At 41.6% G+C, this 22492-nt stretch overlaps 1 protein-coding gene across 1 annotated transcript in view; it reads right to left on the reverse strand.

Moving 5' to 3' along the window:
* The window catches only part of LOC134729057 (A disintegrin and metalloproteinase with thrombospondin motifs 7-like), a 52167-nt gene extending 30029 nt beyond the window's left edge, over nucleotides 1-22138 (reverse strand). The window contains 2 exon segments of the mRNA XM_063596506.1: nucleotides 21786-21994; nucleotides 22091-22138. Coding sequence (XP_063452576.1) covers nucleotides 21786-21994; nucleotides 22091-22138 — 257 coding nt within the window.
* Nucleotides 22139-22492: the final 354 nt, after the last annotated feature.

Consider the following 22492-nt stretch of genomic DNA (forward strand, 5'->3'; position numbering starts at 1 on the left):
AAATAAGGGGCTAGCTTTAGGGGTCCTTACCCAAGAACACGGAGGTCACCAGCAACCCATGGATCTCCTATCAAAAGTTTTAGATCCAGTAACCTGTGGATGGCCTGAATGTTTCAATCCATTGCAGCTATCGCCTTGTTAACTAAAGAAAGCAGAAAACTAACCTTTGGGGGAAAGTTAGCTGTAAGCACGCCCCATCAGGTTAGAACCATCTTAAATTAAAAGCCAGGAAGGTGGCTTACTGACTTGAGAATTTTAAAGTATGAAGCTATCCTGTTAGAAAGAGATGATTTAACACTAATGATAATTCACTTAACCCAGAGGTTTCCTGACTGGAGATCCCAATCTAAAGAGACCTGAGCATAAGTGTTTAGATGTAATTATCATACAAAAGTTAGGCCTGATTTAAGAGAGACCCTTTACAAAACGGGGCAGGACTTATAGATGGCTCTTCCCAAGTAATTGAAGGAAAAAGGCATAATAGGTACTCAGTAGTAGATGGGGAGGCACTTGAAGAAGCAGAGTCCAGAAGACTGCCAAATAATTGGTCTGCCCAAACATGTGAATTGTTTGCATTAAATCAAGCCTTAAAGCACTTGCAAAACCAAGAAGGGACTATTTATACTGATTCCAAGTACGCCTTTGGGGTAGCTCACACCTTTGGAAAAGTTTGGACTGAACGAGATCTTATTAATAGCAAAGGCCAAGACCTGGGCCACAAAGAATTAATCACCCAAGAATTAGATAACCTGCAGCTGCCAGAATAGCTATTGTCCATGTTCCAGGACATCAGAAAGGTCTTTCTTTTCAAAGCGGAAGGAATAACCTAGCAGATCAAATAGCCAAACACACTGCCATTTCCTCTGAAAATGCCTGTTTTTCACTTAGCCCCTTGCCTTCCTCCCCCGACTGCAGTCCCCATCTTTTCTCTCGCTGAAAAGGAAAAATTAACAAAAATAGGAGCCAAAGAAAATTCAGAAGGGAAATGGGTGTCACCAGACCAAAGAGAAATGTTATCCAAACCCCTCATGAGGGAAATTCTCTCTCATCTGCATCACGGGACTCATTAGGGACCTCAAGCTATGTGTGATGCAGTCCTCGGGGTCTACAGATATATAGGAATTTATATTTTGGCAAGACAAGTTACAGATAGTTGCCTAGTATGTAAGAAGACTAATAAGCAGATCCTCAGAAAACCACCTGTTGGAGGGAGAAATCCAGGATTAAGGCTGTTCCAAAGTGTCCAAATTGATTACACCGAAATGCCCCCAATTGGTCACTTAAAATATTTATTAGTGATAGGTCACCTTACTCATTGGGTATAAACTATTCCCTTTTCAAGTGCAACTGCTAGTAATGTACTCAAGGCATTAGTTGAAAATATTATACCCAGGTTTGGATTAATAGAAAATGTTGATTTAGACAATGGGACTCATTTCACTGTACATGTCGTTAAGAAACTAGCCCAAGTACTAGATATAACATGGGACTACCATAACCCCTGGCAGCCACCTTCATCTGGAAGAGTAGAAAGAATGAATCAGACTCCGAAAAACCACCTAACCAAATTAGTCCTAGAGACTCGGTTGCCATGGACTAAATGCCTCCCCATTGGCTTGTGAAGATCCCGAACTGCCCCTAGGAAAGATGTCGGCTTACCTCCTTATGAAATGCTCTATGAGTTGCCTTATCTACACTCCACTGCTGACATTCCTCGTTCGAAACAAAAGATCTGTTTCTCAAGAACTATATACTTGGTCTATCCTCCACTTTCTCTTTCCTTAGGACTAAAGGCCTCTTAGCACATACACCACCCCTTGAATTTCCAGTTCACCACCACCAGCCCGGACAGAGACCACATTCTCATCAAAGGTTAGAAAGAAGGGAAGCTCAAGCCCACCTGGGAGGGACCTTATCCAGTGTTTCTAATGACTGAGACAGTCTTCCACACCACCGAAAAAGAATGGACTCACCATACCTGAGTCAAAAGAGCACCACCCACTCCAGAAGCATGGACAGCTATTTCAGGGCCAACTCCAACCAAGTTAAAGCTAAAACGGGCTTGATCCTCTTATGCTGTATTTCTTTTCCCCTTCTATTGCTAGTCCTCTCGTTATTAATGTAACTAGGTCGAGCTCACCCCAAACTATTACCTTTGATGCTTGCCTTGTTATACCCTGTGGAGATCTCCAAAGTCAAAAGCAACTCTCAGCCTCAGAGAAGTATCTCTGCCCCTTTCAGACAAAAGACTCCCCCATTACGACTCTTGTTCCTTAAGAAATGTAGGGAAACAGGCCTGCCATAGCTGGAATGATATTATGTGGACAACTGAACATCAGGGCTGGACCTTGTCAACAGGCAGTTGTAAGTCCCTAAAACCATGTTTGCTTTGTTAAAGGAAACATCCCCCGCCCCCCCAACTGCCAGTATAACCAATGTAATCCAGTGCAAATTTCTATTCTTATCCCCACTTCTGCCAACCCTAAACCTACTTTAAGTCGCTTATACGGCATGGGAGCCAAAATAGCAGGGACACATCTTATAGAATCCTTTGAAATGTGTTTCATTACTTTCTCACCTCCTCCACCTCCTTCTACACTCTCTCCGAACGAAACTGCTGTTCTTCCTTCAACCAAGGATAAAATCAAGGTAGCCACTGTAGAAGTTAAAAATTTGAAACCAACCATAGCAATTGAGACAGGGTACCAAGATGCGAATGCTTGGTTAGAATGGATTAAATATTCTGTCCGCACTCTAAACAAAAGCAATTGTTACACTTGTGTGCACAGTAAGCCAGAGGCCCAGGTTGTCCCCTTTCCACTCGGATGGTCTTCCAGCCAACTGGGCATGAGCTGTATGGTAGCTCTTCTCCAAGACCCCACAGCCTGGGGTAATGAATCCTGCCAAGTTCTCTCTCTGCTATTCCCTAAAGTCCAACACCCTGCAGGTCAGCCCCTGACAGCCATCCAGCCTCCGTCTACTGACACCAATTTTTACCTCGGGTCTCTCACAACAAGGGGAAAACTTGGCATTTCATGGAGACCTAAAGGGATGTGGTGAACTTAAACGCTCCCAAGAGCTTACCAGTCAGTCTGCCCTTGTTCATCCTCGAGCATACGTATGGTGGTATTGTGGTGGACCCTTACTGGACACTCCGCCAAGTAACTGGAGTAGTACTTGTGCTCTAGTCCAACTGGCCATCCCTTTCACCCTAGCATTCCATTAACATAATAGAAGAGAAAATCATAAGAGAAGAAGTGCCCTTCATGGGTCCTTTGACTCCCACATTTATATAGGTGCTATTGGAGTTCCACGAGGAGTACCAGATAAATTTAAGGCCCGAAATCAAACAGCTGCAGGATTTGAATCTGTGCTGTTTTGGTGGTCAACTGTAAACAAAAATGTAGATTGGATAAACTACATTTATTACAACCAACAAAGGTTTGTTAACTACACAAGACATGCTATTAAGGGAACAGCCGACCAATTAGGTCCCACTAACCAAATAGTCTGGGAAAACAGGATAGCCCTAGATACGATGCTAGCAGAAAAAGGTGGTGTCTGTGTCATGATTGGAGTCCAATGATGTACTTTTATTCCTAATAACACAGCCCCTGACGGAACAGTAACAAAAGCTTTGCAGGGCCTAACCTCCTTATCCAATGAGTTAGCAAGCAATTCTGGCATAAATGATCCCTTTACAAGTTTAATGGAGAAATGGTCTGGAAAATGGAAAGACTTAACGTCCTCAATATTTACTTCTCTTGCAATCGTTATAAGTGTGCTTATTCTTGTTGGATGCTGTATCATACCATACATTCGTGGACTACTGCAAAGACTCATAGACACAGAACTTACCAAAACCTCTCCTAACTCTCCTCCACCCTATTCAGATAAGCTTTTCCTTCTAGAAAACCAAGCAGAACAGCAAAGCAAAGACATGCTAAAAAAGTTTGAAGAGGAAGAATTACAAAAATTAAGAGGGGGGAATTGTTAGGTACAGTAAGTTCCTCTTCAAAGGTTTAACTTGTTCAACTTCCTTGTTCTTTGTTCCTAAGAACAATTTCCCTGTACCTTCTCGACCCTACTTGCCAGCTTAGTTACCTGCTTAGTAACCTGCCTTGTAAACAACTCTTCCTACCAGTCCCAATCTGTAACTCACATTCCCCCTCCCTTTCTTATTAGAGAAAATATTCACAATATCCAACTGAGTCAGCTAAGATTGTGCAGTCCTACCCCAGCCCATGTTGGAATGACACAGAGGTTGGGACTGTGTTAGGGATAAGAACCCCTGCTCCACCCCGTTTGGTGTGCTCTTGCAATCATGACTAATGCAAGCAGCATACTTGCAGAAGCAAATTGTCTTGCTGAGAAAACTTTTTTGCCTGAGTGCTGCTTCTTCCTCACAGCACCGATCATTTGTTTCTAACAATCTCGCTAAAAGCAGCCTAGAAAGCAGCCACTTATGCAGAAAGAGTAATAATTTAGGCTCTACAAGTCACATAAAAAATGAAGTTTCATTTGTTTACCGGCTAATTTACTTCCTGGGAGATATTTTTCATTCTAAAACAGTGATTCCCTACCAAGAGTTCACAGATGCCAAGAAGTCCATAAAAGGAGTAATGGAATTGCCAAATTATGTTAAATACTTCAAAAGGACTCAAAGCCATATACTAGCTCCCAATAGGCCTGCATAAGTTATTAGAACAAGCTGCTTTGCATTTTGGGGTGATCAGAACCAGTAACTAGATGGCAATCACGTCTGTTACTGAAGATGGAAAAACTATACTTAAGTTGGTATAACAATCTTTCATAACATGGCTTCATAGAAAAGAAGTATAAAAAGGATTCCTTGAGGTTGAAAAAGAGTGCTCTTTTCCCTTCATTATTTAAGATTAGGACAAATTTATAAAACAGGAAAAAAAATAGTACAAATCCCTTGGCAAACAGAGTAAAACATCTACTCTGTTTTGCTTTTTTTCACTTCTTACACTCTCTTTCATAGGAAGTCAATTTACAGACTTCCATCAAGCCCTTAGAGACCTTTTTGTACTATCCATGACAAGCTCTTGATGTTATCTCTGCACTTTTGACAAATTCTTAGCAGTTAACTTACAAGGCAGTTAAGATTTTTGTTCAAGCACAATATAGCTAGACTAGTGTCATATACTCAATAAAACAAATATTTACCAAGCATTTATTGAGTGGAAGATAAAAAGCACAAAGCATAATTATAAAATATTTTCCCCTGCCACCATAAAAAAATTGAACAGGCTTACAGAATACAGCGTAAGAAAACATGACCAAAGCAAAAATAGTAAGGACTAAAGAGGGGAGGAAGGGGAAATATCAACATGAACTGAATACGACCCAGAAGAGCCTTCATGGATGGTCAGACATGTAAAGACAAATTGGGTAGGGTTAAGGGGTGGAGGTCAGGGCACATTCTATAGGGAAACAGCAGCTGATACAGAAGCCTGAAAGGAAAAGCGGGCAGAGCACCTGGACAGGACTCTTCAGGAACGAGCACGCATGTGTGTGAAAAACAACTTAGTGAGGTACCGTTCACCCAAACATTAGAGAAACCGCATAAAAATGCTTCTTGGTAAGCAAGAAGAAGGCAGGGCCTGGCTTGTAGAAGAACTCAATAAACATTTGAACTGTCTAAAGAGGAAAAGTTAATGAATAGGCCAAACTCACTCCGTTGTTTTAAGAGCTACAACTTTAGAGAACAACAAATCACAAACCCAGTAGACAGGTCCTGGCATTTGAAATCCAACCCCATTTTTCCCTTAATCTTTCCCCTCTGAGCAAATGGTATCGACATGAACAAGCCATGTTGATTTGATCAAGACACTCATCCGTGGTTAAAAGAGTCTTTACTTTCAAGAGATACAAACAGAAATATTTACAGATGAAGTGATCTGTCCGGAATCTGCTTCAAAATAATCCAAAGTGGAGTATAAATGAAATAAGATTTGCCAAAAGTTTATCATTGTTGAGGGTGGCTACAGTACATAGTTCAACTTTTGTTGAAGCTAGGCATGGTGGCTCACACCTGTAATCCCAACACTTTGTGGAGACAGAAGGATCACTTAGCCCAGGAGTTCGAGACCAGCCTGGGAAACACAGGGAGACACCGTCTCTCCAAAAAAAAAAAAAAATTAGCCACCATGATGGTGAGCGCTACTTGTGAGGCTGAGGTAGAAGGATCACTGGAGCCTGGGAGGTCAAGGCTGCACTAAGCTGTGATTGTGCCACTGCACTTCAGCCTGGACAAAAGAGTGAGACTCTGTCTCAAAACAAAAAAAAGAAAGAAAGAAAGAAAGAAAGATGGAACATATTATAACTGTCAGACCATTTGTTGCAACCTGGGCTGCAATCTTTTTCTTTAAACCCAAAAGAACTTCTGACCAGGTAAATGTAGTCTTTTTTTCTTTTTTAATGACAAATCTACTTTATAAAGTACCTTCCCTTATCAGTGAGAAAGAAAATATAAAAGAGCTGAGTCAAATCTGGAGTCAATAAAGGTTTGTAGTTCTTCAAACAAGAACCCTTGCTCTGAATTCTAAAAGTAAGTAACAGACATGCTGAAAAAATATTTCATTTTATGAAAGGTTCTGCACCAAAGCCTTTTACAAAAACAGTATACAAAACCTACTAAACATCCTGTTCCATCTTCCACTTTGAAATCACTGCTTGGTCTAAATTCAGTTTCATTAATAAAAATGAACACAATAAAACAGTACTCTATGCCCCCATTCCACCCCAACAATTATCTTCAAAGGATGTCCAGATTTCTGTACGCTATTTGCCAATCCTACCTACATATTAAAAAAACAAATCTCAGCTTTAGAGGAAAATCACTGGTTAATTAAAATGTCATTTAGGGTTGTATTTGTTTTCTATGAAGGGATAATAATGGGATATTTTATTTTCATTTATTACTAAAGCAACACCTTTCATTATTAGAAATGTATTTCCATTTCAAGCTACGTTTCAAAGCAAATTATAGTCTTCAACTAGCCACTTTCATAGGTATTCTGAATGCAATATTTTATTATAAAGCTTTGGCTGGCCTCCAGCGTTAATTAGCACAAAAAGATGGGTTTATTTTGAAAAGACAGGACAGTCTTTTCAGCCTTCAAAATGTTTTCATCAAAAATTACTATGTACCATAAAAATAACACGCTCACTGTAAACATTTAAGCGATTCAAAAATAAAGTAGAAAGTCAAAGTCTCCACCTACCTGCCCTCTAAGATGTTAATACTTATGCTTAACATATTTTATTTTTTAAAAGGAGGGGAAACCACATCATAACTACTTTAAAAGGCCTTTACAACTTCTTTGTAATTACACACACACACAAACGCACACACACACACACACACACACACACAGAGTGGGGAAGGAGAGGGAGGGGGTGGGGGGAAGGAGGGAGGGACAGACAGACACATACACTTCAATGTAAGGCTTATTATAAAACGTACAAAAAAGGTGAGAAAACAGAGATGGGTGGGAGATGGGCCTGCAATTTCAATATCTGAAGTCAAAACAACTTATTAGGAGATAATTTAGAATGCTTCTTGTCAACCCTATTTGGGGAAAATATTGATTTGATAAAAGGTTACGGACTAAAATCAAAAAGTAGCTGCCTTTTGAAGGTCAATTAATCCTTCGGTTTTAGGAAAAACTAAAATGTTACAAAACACACACAGTGAAACATACAGAGAACTCAAACTGACCTAACTACATTTATCCTCTCCTTCCCAATTATCCTTTATCACTAATTTCCCCAAACTACTACTCTATTAGTTTCCTATTGCTGTTAACAACAAATTATCACAAACTCAGTGGCTTAAGACAACACAAATTTATTATCATATTATCATTTCTGGAAGTCAAAAGTCCAAAATGACTTTCACTTGTTTAAAAATCAAAGTGCCAGCAGGGCTGTGTTCCTTCTAGAGTCTCTATGTGGAGAAAGTGTTCTTTTGCTATTTCCAGCTTCTAGAGCTGCATTCTGTGGCTCACGGGCTCCTTCCTCCATGTTCTAAGCCAGCAGTGTAGCATCTTCAATCACCTGACAAAATCCAACACGTTTTCATCATAAAAATGGTCAAAGTAGGAATAGAAGGCAACGTCCTCATCTAACAAAAGGTACCTGTGAAAAACCCACACCTGACAACATCATACTTAATGGTGAAAGCTTGGATGCTTTCTCTTTAAGATCAGTAGCAAGACAAGGATGTTTGCGCTCACCACTTCTATTCAATGTTGTACCAGAGATGCTTCTCAGGGTGATTAGGCAAGAAAAAGAAATAAAAGGCATCCAGATTGGAAAGGAAGAAAACGATCTCCAACTACTTCATCCTGTACATAGAAAATCCTAAGGCATCCACTTAAGAGCTGTTGCCAAACAAACAAGCCAGATTATAGTCTATAATTGACCTCTGAAACAAGGCTACAGTTTCAGAGACCGGTATGCAAAAATCAATAGTATTTCTATATATAATCAATGAACAATCAAAAACTGAACAATTAAGATAACAAAATTAACAATCGCATCAAAATGAATAAAATCATAAGCAACAAATTTCAAGAAAGTACCAAGTTTATACAATGAACACTACAAAACACTGTTGAAAGAAATCAAAGACAACCTAAATGAAAGGAATCAAATTCAGCATCCAGAAAAAATTCCTCACATTTATGATCAATTTCAACAACGATGCCCAAGACAATTCAATTGGGGAAAGAATAGTCTTTTCAACAAATGCTTCTGGAACATCTAGAGATCCACATGCAAAAGAAAAAAGTTGGACTCTTCCCTTACAAAATACACAAAAATGAACTCTCACATTACATACCTAAATGTAAGAGCTAAACCTATAAAATTTCTAGAAGAAAACATAGGAGTAAATCTCTGTGACTCTGGGTTAGGCAAAGAATTGTTCTTAGATATGATGTCAAAAAAAATCAACAACAGAACATTATCAAAACTGAAAATTTTGCTTGAAAGGATAGCATCAAGGAAGTGAAATGACAACCCACAGAATGAGAGATAATTTTTGCAAATCATGTATCTGATAAGGGACCTGTAGTCAGAATATACAAAGAACCCTTACAATTCAATAAGACAACCCAATTTAAAAACAGGCAAAGGATGTGAATAGGCATTTCTCCAAAGATACAGAAAAACGGCCAATAAGCACAGAAAAAGATGCTCAAAATCATTTGCCATTTGGGAAATGCAATCAAAACCACAATGAGGTATCACTTCACGCCCATTAGGGTGGCTATAGATCAGAAAGTCAGATAACATGTGTTGGCAAGCACATGGAAACACTCAAGTCCTTATACACTGCTGGTAGGAATGTAAAATGGTGCAGCCACTGTGGAAATTTCTCAAAATGTTAAACACAGTTATCATACACCCAAGCAATTCTACTCTTAGGTATATACCCAAGAGAAATGAAAACATATGTCTTCACCAGAACTTGCTGTTCACAGCAGCATTATGCATAATAGACCAAAAGTGGAAACAACTCAACTGCCCATCAACTGGTGAATGGATAAGTAAAATGTGATGTAACCAGTCATTGGACTGTCATTCATTAATAAAAAGAACAAGGTACTGATCCATGTTCTAACATGAGTGAATCTTGAAAACACTATCCTAAATTAAGCCAGTCACAAAAGGCCATGTATTGCATGATTTTATATATACATGCACTTTTATGTATATATAATTATATATATTTATATATATAAATTTATCTATATAAATATATAAAATTATATATCATATATGATATATATATTTTTCATATATATCATATATATCAGATATATATGATATATATCATATATATTTGCAAAATTATATATCATATATCATATATATGATATGATATATGATATATATACCACATACATCATACATACATCATACATACATCATACATACATCATACATACATCATATATACATCATATATATATCATATATATATATGAACTTTCCAGAATAGGTATATCAATAAAGACAGGAAGTGTACAAGTGGCTGCCACAGGCTGAGAGGAGCAGGGAATGGTGAGTGACTGCTAATGGATATGGCACTTTTTTTGGGGGGTGATGAAAATGTTCTGGTCAGACAATGGCAATTACGAAACTGTATACACACGAAAAACCAAAGAATCACACACTTTAAAAGGGAGAATTTAGCTCGGCATGGTGGCATGCGCCTGTACTCCCAGTTACTCAGGAGGCTGAAGCAGGACTGCTTAGAGCCCAGGACTTCAAGGCTGCAGCGAGCTATGATCGCTCCACTGCACTCCAACAAGGATGACAGTGCGAGACCCGTTTTCTAAATAATAATAATAATAATAAAAAACCCAAGGTACTCAGTTCACATGCAAAACCACTGGTAAACATAAATTATCTCCAAGTAATCTAGAAAGAAAATGAGCACATAAGACGTCTTCTAAAAACACACATATATTTCTTTACATGTTACATTTAACGTAAAAATCAGCTATGCAGAAGTTACATGAACATTTTATGTTGGAAAGGTAAATGACTATTATTAATACAGAATGGTTAAGTACATTTATGTTTTTATGTACAAATGCATAAAAGGAAAAGCATCCTTAAAATAAACACCATCAATGGCTCCTCGGTGGTCACAAAACAAAATCCTCACACCTTTGTCTTCCTTCACAATTGAGCTTTATCCACCTTTTCAGGCTGATCTCCCATTATTACCTGACACAAACTTGGGTGGGCCAGAGTTTCCACTGACCATCCCCCCACTATTCATCCAACACCATGTTCACTGCCTCCCATTCCTGACCATTTGCCTTTTGTCTTCAACTAATTCTGGGGACGTTCTGTCCAAATAAATGATCCATATTCTTGAAGGCTGGAATCAAGTCCTATTACAAATATATTTTCTCACCCTCTCCAGAGCATAGCAACCCAGCATCTACTGGCCTCTCACAGCTCTAACCATCCACAACCCTAAACTGGCTTCTCATCAAACGGGTACTTTTCACCACCCAAATTCAATTAATTCACTCTTACAATAATAAAGAATAGTTGCCTACAGCCTACCTTTTCCAGCCTTGATTCAATCATTTATCAATTTTATCTTCAAAGTCCCTCACTTCAGGGAGATGATATATCAGCTTTCACCCAGAGTCCTAAAGAAAACAGCACTCTTGCCAATGACATAGTGCCACCTAGTGGCAACGTAAGGTAAATCACAGTGGCAGTAGGAGGATCTCTACACTACTTTTACAGGAATGCACTGCAGGTAAAAAATAAGAAGCTACAGTACTGTTTGGCAGGACAATTTGTTTCATACGTGCATACTATCGCCCTGACTAAATTAACTCTCAAGTCTTACAGGTATTATTTGTTTTCAGTTCCATGCACAGATTAGCCATTTAGTACTTACTAAATCAAACTCAATTTCTGAAGTGTCTTACACCAATATATTCATGCACATATGGTTAAAATTTTCCTTGAGGATCTATCATGTGAGAGTGTGGCTTATTACAACAAGTAAACAGAACAAATAAATACAAAATGAAAAGAAATCGCATGATTTACTCGCATATAAGGGAGCTTGTTGTGGATTAAGTTTCATGACCCAGGACACTGAAACAGAAATGGAATAAATGAGAATAAAATTAAAAGTTGTCATCAAAAATACATAAGCCACCTAAAGTCCTAGGTGTCAAGCATAGCTCTATGAGTACAATCCCCTGCCTGAGATTACCATATGCCCAGCTGTATGCTATACACTAAGACATTTAGGAAGGAAGCGGGGTCAGGGATTGACCCCAGACTCAATCTTTTCAAGTGGGGAAGAAAGATCTTCCGATTGAAAAATAAAGACAAAAAAGGCTTCACTGTCACAGAAGTTTCAACAACCAACAGGATATTTAAAACAGTTATCAAAGCAAAACCATTGTATGTTCACTTACATTTTTACACAGTCCCTCAAACTCACAAAATGCTGTTTGCTCAGGGACTTCTTCCAGTCTTACTAGGGAACCTGGAAAGTGAGGGGAGGATTGCAAGGGACCACTAGAACTCTCTTCCTCAATTCCCCTTCTCTGAGAAGGGAGGCTACAGCTTGCCTCTCTAACCACTAAAAGGCATCACCCTCCTCAAAGTTAATAGCTGGATTCCCTGATACATATTTTCACTAAATGAATTCTCATAAAACTCTCATTAAGATTTAGAGAAGGCTTCCAGGGTTGAATTCCTGAACATTAAGAACAGCATGTTTTTTAAAAGTTTAACTTGGTGATTGGACCAGGACTTCATCTAGGCTATGAATGCTCAGAATGGTAGGTCCTTTACCAAACAGCTTGAGTTTGTGTATAAAGTGATCTCATCCTCTTAAGAGTCAGAGAAACAGAACCAAGCGACTTCACTATAATTTGATCTGAGGAAGTTTCTTACTCACAATAGGTAAATGAAGGCACATACTAACCAGCAATATAAACAACAATATCAAGTGTCATTCACACATGCAAAAAACAGACAAAATCCCAAACTCTGTGTTCTAACAAATCGCAAAAACCTCACTAACAATAAATTGAAATGACCAAATGTTCGGACCGAAATGCAATGCCTTGGTAGCCTAGCCATGCCTAACTCAAATAATAGAACCATCTCGATGTTAAAATCCTCACAGATCAAGCTGTGTATGTCTCGGGTCAAGGCTTCGCCAAAAAGCAGTGAGCACACACTTAAGAGGGAAAAAATCTACCTCAGCCTCCTAAATGCAATCATCTCTACACGAGTTGCAGGCCCCAAGCTTCAACGTGTTCTGCTGGACAACGCAGTAGAAAGCTGACAAGCAGGTGGCCTTCCCACACTGACTGAACCACCTCCATGCCCATGTCCATTCATTTTCTTGTCCACCCCATGTGCTGTAACAGACCTCCTGGCTCAGGGCACTCTTTCCTTCCTGACGGCCTTCACTTAATGACTTTGTACTTTTAGGTGCAAAAATTATCTGCAGAAATCCACACTGAAAACCAAGCTTGAGAAAGGCAGCAATAACCAACATTTTTACAAGAACAACAAGGTCAATTTCAAGCCCATCAGATTCAAATAGCAAGCATGGATGAAAATGAAAGATTGAAAGGCTTGAGTGCCTTCTTAATGTATTAAATATCCATTTAATTTACAATTAAGCTCACTGTGCTCACTGGCCTTTTAATCAGCTTTCCAGGTCCTGCTCAGACTTGCCTAGGACATGGGAATGAAAGAACCTATAAATTTATGGACCAATCTACCTTAACTAACTTGTCAAGTGTTCCTGCATCAAGCAGAAGAAACATCAGTGAAACTGATACAGGAATTAACCCCTTGTTAATCCATAAAACTTAAAGGAGCGGGATCCAATCTTCTGGCTTCCCTGGGCCACGCTGGAAGAAGAATTGTCTTGCGCCACACATAAAATACACTAACACTAATAATAGCTGCTAAGCTTTAAGAAAATTGCAAAAAAAGAAAATCTCATAATTTTTTGTTTGTTGTGAGATGGAGCCTCACTCTGTCACCCAGGCTGGAGTGCAGTGGCACCATCTTGGCTCACTGCAACTTCTGCCTCCTGGGTTCAAGCGATTCTCCTGCCTCAGCCTCCCGAGTAGCTGAGATGATAGGCGCGTGCCACCATGCCCAGCTAATTTTCGTATTTTTAGTAGAGACGGGGTTTCACCATGTTGGCCAGGCTGGTCTCAAACTCCTGACCTCAGGTGATCCACCCACCTCGGCCTCCCAAAGTGCTGGGATTACAGGTGTGAGCCACCGTGCCTGGCCAATGTTTTAAGAACGTTTACGAATTTGTATTGGGCCACATTCAAACCCTTCACAGGCTGCATGCAGCCTGCAGGCCGCGGTTGGACAAGCTTGGATTAGAGAAATCTACAGAGACAAACCAGTGACTTAGTAGCCCTCTGATCTCTCATGATTCGCAAGAAACTTAGGATGACTATGTGTAAAGACCACAAACATCAATTTAACTGAAGGGTTCCCGCCACACTGGAATGAGGAAGCTGAGCAAACTCAGAGGACTCTAAGAAAGGGCTGATGTCATCTGAACTGTTCGGAATTATAAACTCCTCTAAACATGTTTCAAAACCAGAACTCGTAAGAGTTGTTCTGATACACGGATTAAAGAGGGATGACAAAGTGTCTGTCCCCCACACTGGTCAAAGGGACAGGTCATTGTTATGCTGGCAATGCAGGCTGCTGAAAAGAATGTATCTGTCAAAAGTAATCAAAGTAATGACCCCAGAAGGCTCCAGAAACAGACTGGTAAATTCAGGTTGCTTTCAGACTTCCACAATGCTGGCACACAAGGGGAAAGACAAAACTAACATTGACAGAGCATTATATTTGATATTACATTTAATCCCCATTAAAAAGATACTATTTCCCGTTTCACTAGTGACAAAGTTGATCTTTCAAAGGTTAAATTATTTAACACCAAGGTCAAAGGGTAAGTTGGAGAGACCAGATTCAAACCCAGTCTGACATTAAAACATGCGTTTTCCCCCCACATCGTCTCCTGCTAATAACCTCAAATCTAAAAACTGACTTGCCCTACACCTTGAGCCCCATCCTACAAACTCTCCCTGATGTTATTAATTCAGCTGTCACTGTGCACCTACAACGTGCCAGACACCATACTCCTCAACACTCTGTAGGCACAGAAGGAACAGATAAAAATCCCTACCTTCATAGATATTATTCTAGGGGTAACACAGGTAAATAAAACATTAAAATAGTTTTCACATAGTAGCAAATTCCATATAGCAAAATAAAACAGAAGAAGGAATAGCAAATGAGGGAGATGCCCTTTTAAACATGGTGCTGAGGGAAGGCCTCCCTGAGAAAGATCTCATTTACCCCAAAAATAAAAAAGCAAGTAATAGAAAAAACAGGTAAAAGGTGTTCTAGACACTTAAACCTGCCACATTGAGAACTCAGGGTTCTGATGCAAAACCTCGCTGCATATAATGCATTAACTTATTTTTATACATTTAAACAAACAAACTCTACTTAAGAACTGTGTTCTAAAGGAAGGAGCATATTACAGGAAGGCAGTTTTTGGTCAGAGTAAACACACTTAAAAACTAAACCTATTGAAAGACCAAGAACAACTGAAAGTCTTTGCTTTGTCAGATTTTTGACCAAAAGGAAAATTAAAGAAACACACCATGCCCACCCAATGATTTCACCAAGGAATTTTAAGAGAGAAAATCCTACTTCTTCCTCACCCAGTAGCCAGTGAAATGACTCAGCAAATTCACAAGTTCACTGGGGCTGCTTTCATGTAACACAGGGACAATACATGACAGACACAGCGGAACCCTACAGGTTGCCTAGTATTTGAAAGACTGTGAAGAGGAGGAGATGTCAAAATTCAAAGTCTTAAATGATGTAGTTTTAAGTATGTTCAGCAATTTCACCACTCAGTAGTAAGGCCAGCTACAGTTGAAAGGAATCAGAAATTTGAGGGGTGTGAAATAAGCAGAAGCACAGAAGTTAAGGATTTGTATTCTTCCCACATTTTCCACTTTATTTTATACTGCTGAGAAAAAACAAATTTAATAGTTTTCTGCTGTATAAGAGAGACACATTCACTTTATGTCACAGTAAGAGTCACTCAATTTTAATACAACTATCTCAATGTATAAATTAACATTCTCCCCCCTTGCCCACACATAGTAAGTCTCTTATGATGCTGCTGATTAGAGAAGCAAAAGTTGCCGCTACAATTCTCTTCCTGCATTTTAATATAAATAATCATCAGTCTTTTCTTCATACAGTGCAGTGTGGACACTATCATCAGAATGTACCAGCACTGGGTGTGCAAAGTTTACAAAGATTAGCAAGAGCAAAAGCGTTGAGATTTTTGAAATTCATGCTGCTGCAAAGAAGTATGTAAAAACTCACTCACTATAGAGGACCACACAGAAACTCAGGCATGAAGTTATATGGCTGTGTGATTGGTTTGGGAGAAGGAACGGAAAGCACTTCCACCAACCTATATGCCTGAGCAAATTAATGCAAAACCTCAGAAGCTACAAAAAAGTTTATCTACCTAAATTAAAATTGGTGTCCACAGCAGTAGCCAGCAAAATGCCTGCGAAGCGCAAAGTGGTAAATATTTTAGGGTCTGTAGGTCATATGGTCTCTGTTAAACAATATGTAAATGAATGGGTGTGGCCGTGTTCCAATAAAACTTCATTTATAAAAAGAGGCAGCATGGTACATCCAGTCAGCAAGCTCTAATGTACCAACCCCCGGTCTAACACTAACCAAATACCTCTTAATAAGCCAAAGAAACTGTGTCCTCTTAGGCCGGAAGCGGTGGCTCACACCTATAATCCCAGCATCTTGGGAGGCCGAGGCGGGGAGATCACCTGAGGTCAGGAGTTTGAGACCATCCTGGCCAACATGGTGAAACCCTATTTCTACTAAAAATACAAAAATTAGCCAGGCGTGGTGGCGGGCGCCTGTAATGCCAATTACTGGGGAGGCTGAAGCACGAGAATCGCTTGAACCCAGGAGGCAGAGGTTGCAGCGAGCCTAGATCACGCCATTGCACTCCAGCCTGGGCAACAAGAGAGAAACTCCGTCTCAAAAATAAAAAAGGAAATAAAAGTATACAAAGTGAAAACAAAGAAATTAAACTGCCCTTATTTGCCAGTGACATTACTGTCTATGCACAAAATTCCAAAAATCTACAAAAAAGCTCCTAGTACTAAAAATGAGTTTAGCAAGGTTGTAGAATCCAAGGTCAGCATATAACATAAAATCATCTTCCTATATACTAGCAATCACCAACTGGAAATTGAGAAGTATCATTCACAACAGTACCACAAACATGAAATAAATGTGTAAGATTACAAAATACAAGCAAGATCCAACTGCTAAAAACTACAAAACACTGACGAAAAATCTAACAAGGTCTAAATAAATAGATATACCATGTTCATGGCTCATTATTAAAATGTCAGTTGCCTCCTAACTGATTTCCAGTTTCAATGCAATGTCAATCAAAAACCCCAGCAGGCTGGGCATGGTGGCTCTCATGCCTTTAAGCCCTACACTTTGGGAGACCATGGTGGGAGGATTGCTTCATCCCGGGAGTTTGAGACCAGGCTGGGCAACATAGAGAGACCCTGTCTCTACAAAAATAAAAAAATTAGCCAGGCATGGCGGTGCATGCATGTGATCCCAGCTACCTGGGAGGCTGAGGTGGGATAACCACTTGGTTCAAGGCTGCAGTGAGCAGTGATCCTGCCACTGCGTTTCAGCCTGGGCAACTGAGTGGGACCCTTTTTTTTTTTTTTTTTTTTTTTTGAGACAAGGTCTCGCTCTGTCGACCAGGCTGGAGTGAAGTGGTGCAATCTCGGCTCACTGCAACCTCCATCTCCTGGGTTCAAGTGATTCTCCTGCCTCAGCCTCCCAAGTAGCTGGGATTACAGGTGCCCGCCACCATGCCCAGCTAATTTTTCTGTTTTTAGTAGAAACGGGGTTTCACCATGTTGGCCAGGCTGGTCTTGAACTCCTGAACTCAAGTGATCCACTCGCCTCGGCCTCCCAAAGTGCTGGGATTACAGGCATGAGCCACCGCACCAGGCCATGAAACACTTTCTTCCACCCACGGCTTTCTCTTCTCTCCCCATTTACAGCAGTAAGACAGCCTAACCTGGGAAAGAGAGAGAGAGGGAAGCTACTTCCAAATGGATGCCTGTCCCCATCAGTAATAACCAAGTCTATTCAAGTGCTAGATGTTAACTTTAACAGAAGGAAACATCAAAAGTCCAAGTTTCGGCCGGGTGCAGTGGCTCATGCCTGTAATCCCAGCACTTTAGGAGGCTGAGGCGGGTGGATCACGAGGTCAGGAGTTCAAGACCAGCCTGGTCAATATGGTGAAACCCCATCTCTACTAAAAATACAAAAATTAGTCAGGCATGGTGGCGTGTGCCTGTAGTCCCAGCTACTCGGGAGAGGCAGAAGATTCGCTTCAACCGGGGAAGCAGAGGTTGCAGTGAGCCAAGATCGTGCTACTGCACTCCAGCCTGGGTGACAGAGCGAGACTCCGTCTCAAAAAAAAAAAAAAAAGTCCAAGTGTCTTCGCCTAGCTTTGTCAGGAATGTTTTTACCCTCAATCTGTAAGTGTGACCAAACATATTTTTTAAAGGTTTACCCTCAATCTGTTAAGTTCAAAGGTTTACTATAATCTCTTCATAAGAAAACTATTGGAAAGATGGAATAAAATACACAGAAATGTCCTTAACAGGTAAATATTTATTTTTCTTTCTTATTATTATACTTTAAGTTCTGGGGTATATGTGCAGAACGTGCAGGTTTGTTGCATAGGTACACACGTGCCATGGTGGTTTGCTGCACCCATCAACTCGTCATCTACACTAGGTATGTCTCCTAATGCTATCCCTCCCCTAGCCCCCCAACCCCCAACAGGCCCCAGTGTGTCATGTTCCCCCCTCCCTGTGTCCGTGTGTTCTCACTGTTCAACTCCCACTACAGGTAAATATTTCTAGAATGTATCTACTCCATCAGGTAGTGTAAGTATTCTAAACTGTGCTAGTATAGCTGCTTTAAATCACTGCTTTCTTCTGCAAATGGTGGCACCTTGAAAGTGTTATCTTGAAGGGGAAGTGAGTGATTTGCTCATGTCTCTACTGAACTAACACTGTTAACACCCAGTCCAGTTCTACCCTAAACAAGTCTCAGAAATACAGACATAATCCATACTTGTTATTTGTCAAGACTAAGGTAAAATAAGGAAAGTTGGAACTAACTCATATCCTCTTATGACTGATGTACTGAAAACAATCCATCTCTCACCATTTCCTAAATAGCATAGTCACAAAGAGCTCTACCCTACCAAGTACTCTGCAAGTCCCACTCGCAAAGGAAGACTCACAGGTGACTGAGAAGATAAATTTGCTATTGTTTCCATTATCCTTCAGTTCATCTGACACCTGTGAAGAAATGCATTTGGATAAGACTCACAAGTCTCAGGGCCCCTTCTTTATGAAAGAAATAGCTAAGCCTCCATACTCAGAAGCATCAGACTTTTCAGAATGCTTAAGTCATGTAAAAACGTATCAAAATTATTATCATTACAGCTACCAGGAAATAGCTACCTACTCCATGTTAGATACTGCAGTTAAGTATCTCACACAGTTTCACTGATTCCTAACAACACTGCAAAGCATGTTACTAACCCTTAAGGAGTAGGAAGCTGAAGCTCTGAGAGGCTATGCAACTACTCAATGGAAATGTGGGGATCTGAACTCTACCTAGCTCCAAAGGGCGTACTTTCTTCTAAAATTTCTAATTTTTTTCCAATTTCACAATGGAGGCAGAGTTTTCACTACAATTTTAATAATTTCGCCAGCTGGGTGGGGTGGCTTACGTCTGTAATTCCAATACTGTGGGAGGCTGAGGTGGGAGGACGGCTTGGGACCCCGGGAGACAATTGGGCAACAGTGAAGATTCCGACTCTAAAAAAATAATAATTTCACCAAAAGGGGGGACAGATTTCTAAATCGGAATCTCTTGTTAAAATCCTTAGAGCACTAGTTAAGCCCCACTTCTTTTCAAAAAATAACCGACAGATTAAAAAAAAGGTTAGAAATCCTTTTAAAGTAAATTTCATCAGAGATCTGCAAGGGAACTGTCATTTTGGACAAGTCCCCAGAGTTGGTGGCCCTCTCCTGTGTACACCAGCTACCACTAGGCAGTAAAAGTAATTTACCCAATTCAAACACATACCGTGCCTGCACTATGTTAAGACCACTGGCAAAGAGGGTACAAAGTTAAATAAGGTCTATCACAGCCCTCAAGGAGTTAAAGGACTAGAGGAGGAGTCCATTTATAGTATAGTATGTGTGCAGTTACCATTTAGTCAAGGCAAACGAACTGTGGGAAATCCTACAACAATAGTACCTACAGTATAACATGCCATCACCGCCCACAGAAGGAAAGCAACTGGTGCCCTCGTCACGTTATGTTGTTAGTACTTGCTTACATGATGTCCCTCCCTGACAATCCCTTCCAACCTCTGTCAACCTCCTTCCCCACAATCACACACACACACAAAACCACACTGCCAGGAAGGGAAGCCATTGAGTGAGTATTGTGAATCCTACAAGTGGCTCTGTAGTTTAAAAGGGCAATGCCTGTGCCTGAAGAAAATTTGTCTTTAGCTTCATCAGGTGAAGAAAATTGGTTTTATAACACAAGGCCCACGAAACCAGAAAAGCCCAGGAACGCTTCTCCACAGGACTCACTTAGCACGAGAAATCACTCAGAGCAAACTGACGCACACAGTATTTGTCTAATTTTTCTTTTTCATTTAGCAGAAGGTAAGGTAAAGGAATACAACTGAAGTTAATAAATGACACTCTAGCCATTTTGATCATTTGTCACTATAAATGATAGACATTTAAGCTAGTTCCATCTGGGGAAGTGAAACAGAATCATGTTCATATAATAAGCCACACGAACCAAATTCAGTGGAATACGTGCACCCAAAACTGGACCAGACTTGTACTTAATGCAGCCTGCAAATCCCCAAGAGTCCACGACAGAATACAAGAACAGTAACACTGGTTTATCTCAACTCATCTTAGCTCCCTCACAAACTTGCCAACAATGACCTTTCAAGAACTGCACCGTTTGTCCTCATCTGGGCAATCCCGTGGCTTAGAAAAACTGAATAAATTGCTTCTTCGAAAAATAAAACAACGCGGGGAGGGGGGAGTAGTAACAAAAAAAAAGGCACACTGGTTTTTACTGTACTGAAGCAATAAACTCTCCAACTAACTTCATTAATGAGTATCAGCAAAGAATGAACACCAAAATACCGCTCAATCCAACTTTCATCGTGAATTCTTGAATTCACAGTAGGATCATTAAATGTGACGGTATCACTCTGCTATAAAAACTATTTCCAAAACAAAACAAACCTATCTACCCCCTTTCTTGATTTAAAAAAAAAAAGAAAGAAAGAAGGAAAATTTGAGGGTTTTTGCTTTTTTCAACTTCACATACCGGTTTGCCTTTGCAAAAAAAAAAAAAAAAAAAAAAATTGTTTAGTCTCAAAGTATAGCTGCAAGGTGGACCGGCTGCACGGGTCCCAGAGGGCCGCTCGCCTCCGACGGTCGCAGTTTCAGCCGGGCCGCGCCCGCGAGAAACAGCGGAGAGGCCCCAGCAGGCGGGCGCCGCCGGACAGGTTTACCGTCCGCGTCGGCCCCGGGGAGCCGCTCCCTCGCGCCCGCAGCACTTGTTCGCGGCGCGGACTCCACACCGCGGCCGCCCGCCCCAGGAGAGGACTGAGTCCGCCCCAGCGGCGCCAACCCGGGGACCCGGGGCAAGGGTTCGGGGCCATCCGCGGCCGGGCGCGCCCCCCATCCGGAAAGCGGCGACGGCCCCCAAGTTGGGCTGCGGAGTGGGAGGCGCGCCGAGCCCCAAGCAGACAATGCGGGAGAAGGGTGATGCGCAGGGAGGAGGGGTCCGCAAAGCTGGGGTCCCCGCGCCGCCCGGCTACCCATCCGTTCCGCCCGCCCCTGAAGCCCCGCGCAGCCCCCGACCCTCCTCTGGGGCCCGCCCCACCGAGCGGCCGCAGGGGACGGGCCGCGCTCCGCACCCCGACCCCTCCTCAAATCACAAAACTTCCCCCAACTCCGCCAACTAAGTTGCGCTCTCACCGTGCGGCTCCCGGGGCTCCCCCGCGGGCCCAGCCGAGACAGCTCCTCACCTTCGCCGCGGAGAAAGACAATAGGCTGCCTCTCCCCCGGCGGCGGCAGCAGCGGCTGCGGCTAAAGCGGCGGCAACCGAGGCGAGCGATGGGCACGGCGGTCTCGGCCGAGCCGAGGGGCTTCACCGCTGCTGCTCCGGCTCCGCGACAGCTCTGCACCTAGCCCCAGCCACCCCGCGCACCGGCTACAAGCTGCCCGGGGGTGGCCGGGGCACGCAAGAGGGCAGTAACGTCTGCGAGTCCTCCCGTGAGTACACGCGGAGCAAGGGCTGCGAGCTGGGATTGCACGGCAGAGCTGCCCATCCCGCTCCACGAGACCAATAGTAAGGCACCTGGGCGGGGCGCTCAGGTTGCGCAGGGAGGCTGAGGTTGACCGCCGGGGCTGCTCTGTGGCAAAGTGATCACAGCAGGGTGGCTGGCAGAGACTGCTCTGGGAAATGCCCACTCACGGTCTCCTCTCCGCCCTGTTTCTAGAAACTGCCCTTTCTCTGTGTGCTCGTGGTTACCTGAGCTGTAGCATTTAACCACACATCGTGAAATGATTTACTCCTCTATTTCCCCCACTTCAACTCAGGAAGTGGGGTTGAGTCTTCTGCGTCCACAGCCTAGGACAGTCTAAGGTATTAGGTATTAAATATAGGTATTAAACAAGTGTTG

The sequence above is a fragment of the Pan paniscus genome, chromosome 16, assembly GCF_029289425.2.
Source record: "Pan paniscus chromosome 16, NHGRI_mPanPan1-v2.0_pri, whole genome shotgun sequence".
Lineage (NCBI taxonomy): Eukaryota > Metazoa > Chordata > Mammalia > Primates > Hominidae > Pan > Pan paniscus.